Consider the following 9,883-nt stretch of genomic DNA (forward strand, 5'->3'; position numbering starts at 1 on the left):
AAACAAATTTTACAATGCGTAATTTATGTCTATTTATATAGATGTGTCTCTTAGTACTAAATGCAATCCTCTGTTATTGATTTGTCTCAATATGTAGACCATTGGTCTCAACTTGTTGTCATGTTAAGAACTTTATTTTAGAAACAACATGATGTAACTTTGTTTCGAACGAAGATGCATTACCATGGAAGAGGGGACCATTGGCAGTCCACGTATTTGGTTTTTTATTTGCATTTTTAAATTATGAGTGGAGTTTGCGGTTCCATGGAAAGATTGAATAATTCTCATACAATGAGTATTTCTTAACAAAAAACCATGGTGAAAACTATAGAAAATGGAGGTCTAACTACATAGAAAACTAGGGGAAATTTTGTATATTTTTAAATCTGATGCAATGATCGCATTTTTGTTGCAAATCCAACACTTACAACAAGAATCCATTGCACTTCATCATATATTAGATGTATAAAGTATAATCTCATGCGATGCATCGTGGTTCTAAGTCATGCTTCTTCTCTGTCTTTGTGTTATTGTGTCTGTAGCCACATTTAGGATCTGATTCACTATATCGGATTTTCAACTGGATAAAATTTGAAAAAATAGAAAACCTTGGATTTTCAACTGGAATCCAACGTGAAAATCCAAGATTTTTTATTATTATTTAATTTCTAAAAAAAATTCCATAAAAAAATAAATAATGGAGTTTTAGCTAAAATACGATGCACTACATTGTATTTTACTCTATATAGCTAGAATCCAATGTAGTGCATTGGATTAAAGTCGAAAATCCTTTTTTCTTTTTTCTTTTTCCAAAGTTTTTTATTTTTTTATTCTTTTCATAAAAAAATAAAAAAATGGATTTTCAACTAAAATCGCATCGGATTTTAGTCTATACGGCTAGAATTTGATGCAGTGCATCAGATTTTAGCTAAAAATCCTTTTTCTTTTCAATTGTTTTTCATTTTTTCGATAAATAAATAAAACTATTTAAAAAAATGGATTTTCAACCGAAATCCGATCCACCGCATCGGATTTCAATTGAAAATCAAAATTTCTTTTAGTTTTTTCATAAAACAATAAACGAATAAAAAAATTATTGGATTTTCAATGGAAATCCGATGCACTACATCAGATTTCAGTTGCAAATCCATGATAAATGAAAAAAATAAAAGAAAAATCTTGGACTTTTAACGGAAATATTGCACTGCATCGGATTCTAGCTGTATTCACTAAATCTGATGCAGTGCATTGGATTTCAGTTGAAAATCTATTTTTTTATAATTGTTTTTATTTATATGGAAAAAAAAAGTAAAAATAGATCCTAACTTTATTGACTAAAATTCACTGCAATACATCAAATTTCAATTGATAATACATTTTCTAAATTTTTTAAATTTTAATCTTGTTATGGAAAAAATGAAAAAAAAATTTGCGTATTTTCAACTAAAATCAGATGCAATGCATCATATTCTAGATGTATAAAGTAAAATACAATGCAAGAGTATTTTTAATGGAAAATGTTTAAAAAATTCCAAGACTTACAACGGGAATTTGATGCCCTACATCAAATTCTAGACATATAGAGTAAAATTTGACATAGTGCATCACATCTAGATGGAATGCATCGAATTTTTGTTTGACATCAAAGGTTTACTATGAGAATCTAAGAAAAACGAAAAAACATCTTTAAGGCAATTTTTAGATTCTAATGATTTTGGTAGAAGGTTTCTCTCACATAATCAAATATCGTAAATAGAAAGTACATAATTAAATATCATAAACAAAAAGTGAAGAAGAAAGAATGCATTAAGGACATCTACTTTTAGATTGGATAATGTTTATATACTAGTGTATGACTATCTTTGACCAAAACAGGCTATCTACGACAGACTACAATGAGGATACTAAAAGACACAACACAAAGACAAACAAGAAGCATGACTCATAACCACGATGAGGTTGGATTGCAATTGGATGAAGACAATGCATTAGTTGCCATTGATGATGAGGATGAGACCTCATAAACTCCTACTAGTTCATCTAATGGGTATGAAGATGATGGCATAAACTTGGAAAATGATTGTTCTGATACGTTAACTGTAAATATTGTATTGTACATCAAGATTTGGATTCATGAATTTCTATAAATATTGATGTTAGTCATTTTGGACATTCATTTGTACGTTTGGCATGTCCATTATTTTGGCATTTTTTCAACACCTAAATTTTCATACATGCTAGAAATCAATTATATTTTTGGGTCCTTTTTTAAAATCCTTTACACATGCGGCACTCCTTTTTGTGAATCACCCTAATTTGTGTCATTTTTTTATGGACATTTCTCAAAATGTGACATATTACCTGTTTTAAATGTCTCAATGTTCAATGCAAGTAAAATCACTGGCGAACCGTGTAGCGAATAGTGGTAGCAATCGAGGACCGAATAGTGGCGACAATTGAGCATACAATGGCCGCAATGGAGGAGCTAACTCAGTCGGAATGAACAATGACAGCAATCCAAGAGCGACCAGGGGCGACAATTGAGCGTACAATGCCCGCAATGGAGGAGCTAAATCAGCTGGAGTGAACTGTGGCAACAATCCAGGACCGAGTAGTGGTGACAACTGAGCATACAATGGCGGCAATGGAGGAGCTAAGTTAGATGGAGCAAATAGTGCCAGCAATCCAAGACTGAACTATGGCAATAATTGAGCGTACAATGGCTGCAATGGAGGAGCTAACACACTCGGAGCAAACAGTGGAAACAATCCAAAACTGAACAGTGGCAGCAATGGAGGAGTATTTTATAGATAAAATACATAAAATATGTTAAATACTTAGAATACATGGAGAATACTTGTACAATACGTAAAATACTTCTTAAAATTTAATGTTTTTTTCATAGTGTTCTAAAACGTATTCTAAATGTAGAATACATGTTTTTGAGCAACTATGGCCACGACTGCATCTCTACCATACTTAGCTTCAGTTGATTGTAATGTATAGGCATAGCCACAAGTAGATTTTCAATTATCTACATCTTTCACCTAATTGGAGTTAGACAAATTTGTCCGTCCATTTAAAGTGATTTGGGACGAGTTATGATTGACATGTGTATGATTAAGTAATCACTAAATCTTTAGTATGCTTAAGGTATCGAAGTACAAATTGAAGAACTTGCTAGTGTTTTGGACCTAGATTGAGCATGAAATGTGATAATAAACTGGCACTAAAGCATATACCATGCCTTGTATAGCTAACTAGATACCTGATATATCCTATGACTTGTTTATATGGTGTAGAAGGAAAAGGAATGAACAAATAATATTTCTAATACTTTCCATTTCAAAAGACTCTTTAGTAGCTCTAACGACATCTTCTACGATAGTTTACAAGCAGTTACGAGTTGGGTAAATCTATTGTCTTACAATGGAACATGTCAAACATTTAAGAATGTAAGATGTTGGAGTACATAGTACGATTATTTTGACTTTGAATCCTAGAAAATAAGACGTTGTATTTATATCGATGATTGGAAACATGACTTATAATTCTTGTTTACATATTGCGATATAAGATATAGAATTTGATACCAATGATAGATCATCTATATATAGTCCTATTAATATGAAACTAGATACACTCACTCGAATATATATATATATATATATATATGGTAAAACCATTACTGAGAAGAAAGGTGTGCAAACCATGATACCACACTCATGGTGGTCAACAAAGTCCATAGATGGATTTTCAAAGTCAACATATATGATTTGGAAATTGTGCACTTCCGAAGGAAGGTGGTTGTTGCATATTGACTTGTTCGTTGAGTTCACCATGTAAAAACATCATTTAAACATCCAAATAATGAAGTTCAAGGTTTAGATCCATGAGCATATAAAATGACATTTAGGGTGGGGCGAAAAGTGTCTTTGAAGTAGATTCCGAGTACTTGCGAATCTTCGTGCAATGAGTCTAGCTTTGTAATGTATATGATTGTGAAGGGAGTTTGTTTGTAACTATTTAGTGGATCTCTGTATTAATTCTACTAATTGGATGTAATTTTTGGATGCTTGAGATGCTTAACCTTTGGTTTTTTAAAATGTTATTACACGAAAAATAGTATAATCATCGATGAAGTTGATGAAATATTCAGATCCGCTTATTGATTTTGCAGGGAAGTGTCCACCAATGTCGTTGTGTACAAGTTCTATTGGATGTTGGCATTTCCTATGTCGAATTGGAAATGGATGTTGCGGCATTTTGCAAAGTAAATAACCTTTACAAAGATCAATCATTGAAAAACACTCTTTTGATAACGTATTAACCTTATTATTTGATTGGAGTACCTTGATGGCTTGAGCATTTACCTACCTAAGTCAAGAAGGCCATAATATTGTCTGTGAATGTTTTTCTCATTCTTTGGAGTACATGTTTCTATCTTCTAATGTGTACGAATATACTAAACAGGATAGATTATGGCCTTTCCTTTCCCTAATGTTTCTTTAGTTCCTTATAGCCCAAACAAACTTTAATGGGAATTTCTAGTGGAATGTAATTAGAGAGCCCGTCTTTGTTATTTGTTATGTGGTGTTTGTCGCCTGTATTGATATACTAGGTGTTATTTTCTTGATTGGAATTTTGTATCCCCATAGTGAATGCTTCCACAAAGAAAGATTGGATGAGATTGTTATATCCTTCTTTTTCGTCATCATAATATGTAGTTTAATCTTTGTTTTCTTCAACTATGTGTGCCTAACCTTAAGGTTTAAACTTTGTTTCTAATGTTTTTGTTGTTGTATTCATTTCTTCAATGGCGTGGTTTATGACATTAATGACAAATGATATTTAAGAATCTCATACCTCCTTGCTTTTGTTGTGGGTGTCCTAGAGGGAGCCTTGAGTTATTGTTGGGCCATGGATTATGAAATTGTTGCCTCATTTTATATGTTGTAATCACGTATGTGTTCTGAATTGCATTAGTTTGTCATACTTTTCTCATTGCATCTTCTTATCAGATGCAGTTTATTAAGGCATTAAGATTTACATTTTAAATTTAATTTTGTGTAGTGACGGAGGTTGGATGCAAGATATGGAAATTTGGTTTGGAAGATGGGATACATCGCTAGATTCCTCTATAAACGAAGCCTTTTATCAAAGCCAACATATCATGACATGGGAAAAATGTGAAGGCTCACTCTTGGTGTGTTATACTATATATCTTGCCCTAACAACAAAACCATATTGTTCGGTGAACGAGGAATCAACACATATCAATACATGTTAAGAGCTCATCTCGTTGTTTGGCATCCGAACCATTACTTCCATGCAACTTAGCTCACAAGTGATGAGAGTAGTCAACTATGCACACTTTGCCCAAAACAAGTTCGGGAGTCTAAGTATCACACTTTGATACAATTTTTTTCCTTTTATGATATTCAACTATACTTTCCACACTTCTTCGATCAAACCTAATCCTTGCATTAATTTCTCTAACAATCACAGTGTGCATTCTTGATTGCAACATTCATTGGTCAAGTTCTTGAACATTGAGAGTCACTACTCATTTTCACATGTGATGAGAGTAATCAACTATGCACACTTTGCCCAAAACAAGTTCGGGAGTATAAGTATCACTCTTTGATACAATGTTTTTCCTTTTATGATATTCAACTATACTTTCCACACATCTTCGATCAAACCTAATCCTTACATGAATTTCTCTAACAATCATAGTGTGCACTCTTGATTGCAACATTCATTGGTCAAATTCTTGAACATTGAGAGTCACTACTCATTTTCACATGTATTACGTAAAATGTAATATTTTTAGTCTCATAGGTCCTATTTGACCTCCGTGGAGGATAATAAAATCTATCTATCTATCTAATTTGCCCATGTACATAATCAAAGAGAAATGTACAAATAGTAAGACATTATGTGATGTAATTTGACTTCATATACAACTTAATAGAGATTTTAATTGGCCCATTTTTTTGTAGATTCAAAAAAATATCTCAATACAATTCTAAACTCAAACAAAAGGCCTACTTTCTTCTTAAGTTTTTTGTTCATGAATACTAACAATTTTCTTACAAATTCACTTTTAAGAACCCGAGTTGATAATGACATAAAAGACAATGTTAAGAAATGAAATGATTTGGGTCCAAAAAGTTTCATTTCATTGAATGCTGCTAAGTTTGTTTTTGCACATCCTGTGCACTTGATCGACATAATTAAAATTGGGTAAATAGAAGGAAACAAGATAATAGAATAAATATTGATAAGGTTTGAGTGGTTGCAAGATGAACACCATGATTTGCTGGTGGGCTACTTGTTTGGTTCTTACTGGAAGCAAGAGCGGTAGACGGAGATGGGGATGACATTGGCGATGCAGAGTTACTCGTGGTGGTTGCCTTGGTTGGATCTGTTACTGAATATCAAACCAATTTTTGTTAGTCTTAGTCTAAGAAAATACCAAATGACTACATGAGGAAGGGGTTTTTCAAGTAAAAGCGTAACATATATATAGCTTGTTGTCATGGGGTTGCAATTATATAAGATGCCATGTAAGTTCGCTTGCCTCCTAAAATCATATCTACAGTTGAATCGTTCAACATCTCAAGGAAACTCTTCAATGGCAACAAAGCCTTGAAACTTGATGGATTTTATAACAATAAAGAATTTAGGTCATCGACGTGTTTTGTTTTTCAACATCCATTGAAGGGCCTAGACATGTGCCGACAAAGACATTAAATCGCCCACATGTGGAACAACAGTAGTTACTAGTCATTGAGTGATCGAGATGAAGCCATGTCCTTTAGGCAAAACACGTGTAAATGTGGGCATATATAGAAGGACAAAGACTTCACACTAGGATAGGTTTATTTCATTAAGTATATATATCCTAGTCTCTAGATGTATGTAAACTAAGTCCATAATTTTTCGTATACATCTCTCTATGTAAATATGCAGTTATTTAGAAAGTACGTAAAGGCATATACTACTGTTGTGGCCAAGACTTAAGTAAAGCAAAATAGCAAGCATTTAATGCATCTATTTCCTGCCATCAATTCTAGCTAGCACAAATTACAAGTGAAAATAGAGAAGTGTTTTGGTTCATGAAAATTTTGAATCTAGATTCTACCCTCTTCACACATTTCAAAAAGTGTACTATGGAGTGAATTCCCCTCTCTAATACATATCTATCAAAATCACATCCTAATCACATGTTTTTTGAGTCATCATTGCTCCAATGAGAATGGAAATGCAGTAATAAATAAATAAAAGTTCTGTTTACTGTTTTTTATTTTGTCCTAAGACTATATGTGCAAGCAAGTTTATGATGTCATGCATGTAAATTTCACCAAAACGCAATTAACATGCATATACTTAGATTATGAATAAAATTATTGGAAAATAAAAATTAGTTAAGGATGAAATTCATACAATTCTTAGCGTTAATGAATTCTTTAGCTTCCGGAGAGGATGGAGGTAAACCTAGTAACCCTGCCAAAATGCATGGACACATATATCATAAATCATAGTATGGTTAGTTTGCTATGTGGATAAATCATACCCAATACTTTGATAACCATAAACAATCAAACAAGAATAAATAAATTTACTTAACAAATGAGGTTGTGTTCAAATATGTATGCACCACAACTAGAAGAAGAAAGTTGGAATGTTATGGAATTTCAATGTTATGTTATGCTATATGTATGAAAAAGGGGTATTTGCGATCATATTAGAAATTGAGATGACTAAAGTGGGATGCTAGGGGGAAGAGGATGATGCTTATATGTCACCAATTTGGTCCAACAACAAACAACATGAAATATGTCATCTAAAAGTTGTTTCAAATAGCATATGATGCAAGTGAAAACTCGGCTTAGAAGCTAGACAGCACATGCAAATAGTCTATCTAAATTATTCAAAAACACTAATTAGTTAGATAACTTTGGTCTAATTAGCCTTGGACTTTGCACACTATCTATTCTCCATCTAATCCAAGCTAGTTGTCTTATAACCATTTAGATAGTCCATGACATAACAACCTAACAAGATGAACCTTATTAGTCTTAAATGCATACCATTCACAATTAGAGGAAGCTAGTCCTATAATAACCACATCTATATAACTCCATGAAATTGTCCAAAAGAGGAAAACTTGAAAAGCTTGCTTATTTATGTGTATCTTCTACCTGGACATTCAGTAGGATCGGCATTGACATTGCAAACCGTAGACATACTAAGAGCAAGGGTTTGATTGAAGGGGGGAAGACCCTTGATGCCACCCATGAAGCTAGCACCGACAAGCTCACACAAGCATTTCCTATCCGTAGTGTAGACTTTCAAAATGTTGGCACAACATGTTGCTGTAGGGACGGGGGCCTTTCCTTGGGCATAAGGTAAACAAACAAGAAGATCTTCAATTGGGCCTGTACAACCAGAAACATCTTGTTGTGAATTCACCACATTACTCCAACACACCATCATTACCAAGGGAAACACTACCATTCTCAATCCCTCACCCATGATTCTCTCTCTCTCTCTCTCTCTCTCTCTCTCTCTCTCTCTCTCTCTCTCTCTTATGTAAATAATGGCTTTCACAACCACACTCTTATATATAGGCCCACTTCTCTCTCTTATCTCTTTTCATCCATCATTTATTGCACTTCCCCTTTCCCACTACCTTCTACCCACTGCATTTCCTCATATTTTGGATTTTATGCAACACATCATGTTTCAAAATAGATGAATGACTTGTGTTTCAAATAGATTAATGATTTGTGTTTCAAATAGATGAATGATTTGTGAGACGGTACTAGATGTAGAGTATTTTAAAATTTTTATGAGATTGGCTTGTTTTTAAATTTAATGAAATTGAGGAAACTAGATTGGCATATGATATTGTCAATCTACTCAGCTTGTCACTTCCTAGTCCACTTCATGTGTGTGCGCTCGCATCCACTTCCAATGCACTGGATCGTTTATGATACGAGGTTATTTGAGCTTAGTTTGTTCTCTAAAACTAGTATTGGCTTACTAAGATTGATATTACTTATTGTCCATTTTTAGGCTATGGTTTAATCGATGTTACACTTCTGGTTAGTTTAGCCACATTAGGGCTCATTACTAACCATTATATACTCTGGGACCAATTACATAGAATTTACCGTATCCATAGGAAAGGGTTACCATATGTACTTACATCAACAACGTGAACCCCCCCCCCCCCCCCCCCCCCTCAACTTATGAGATTCAAATCACCATGATAATATTGATATCACTAAGCTTGATGGGCACTAACTCAGAGGCATGTTATCCAAAATATAAATAATTGTCATTGTGTACTATTGATTCAAACTAAAAGGATTGTATCATGACCATAGGATCAACTCAAGGGTTAATAAATTTCTTGGATAATTGTTTTCCAAACTAGTACATAATGATAAGACTATAGAGTTTTAGTACATGTTTTTAAATGGAAAATCAGAGTACAAAGTATTAATTCATATTCAAACTAAAAGGATTGTATCAATCACAACATAAACACATAACCATAGATACTCATACAACATTAACGTGGAAATTATTGTCCATGACTATACGATTATATCGTACTTGTGGGAGTGGTGTAGATAGTGGTTCCAATCCAATGATTTATATATGTACATATATTCAAACTAGATATTTGACCATAGGAGCAACTCAATGGGTCGATAAATTTCTTGGATAATCGTTTTCCAAACTTGTACATAATGATAAGACTATAGACCATAAGTACATGTTTTTTAATCGAAAATCGGAGTACAAAGTATCAACTCGGATTCAAACTAAAAGGATTGTATTGGTCGAAACATAAACACATAAC

The 9,883-nt window shown here is 33.2% G+C and overlaps 1 protein-coding gene across 1 annotated transcript; it reads right to left on the reverse strand.

Annotated features, from left to right (window-relative positions):
* Positions 1-6,129: 6,129 nt before the first annotated feature.
* Positions 6,130-8,615, reverse strand: LOC147866093 (non-specific lipid transfer protein GPI-anchored 14-like). Its single transcript, XM_087316463.1, has 3 exons — positions 8,211-8,615; positions 7,453-7,512; positions 6,130-6,436 (listed from the first exon to the last, which is right to left on the reverse strand). Exons 1-3 carry the CDS (start codon positions 8,542-8,544, stop codon positions 6,240-6,242), a joined length of 591 nt encoding a protein of 196 aa, XP_087172589.1. The 5' UTR covers positions 8,545-8,615; the 3' UTR covers positions 6,130-6,239.
* Between the last annotated feature and the right edge of the window lie 1,268 nt (positions 8,616-9,883).

Source organism: Azolla caroliniana, unplaced genomic scaffold, assembly GCF_043228905.1.
Source record: "Azolla caroliniana isolate FFs.n. ecotype wild unplaced genomic scaffold, voAzoCaro1.0.p SCAF_3, whole genome shotgun sequence".
Taxonomy (NCBI): Eukaryota; Viridiplantae; Streptophyta; class Polypodiopsida; order Salviniales; family Salviniaceae; genus Azolla; species Azolla caroliniana.

Coding starts and splice junctions, on each gene's coding strand:
- LOC147866093 (XM_087316463.1), bottom strand. CDS start 8,544: ATGGGTGAGGGATTGAGAATGGTAGTGTTTCCCTTGGTAATGATGGTG. Junction 7,513..8,210: donor CGATCCTACTGAATGTCCAG/GTAGAAGATACA, acceptor GCATTTTGGCAG/GGTTACTAGGTTTACCTCCA. Junction 6,437..7,452: donor ATTCATTAACGCTAAGAATT/GTATGAATTTCA, acceptor TTTGATATTCAG/TAACAGATCCAACCAAGGCA.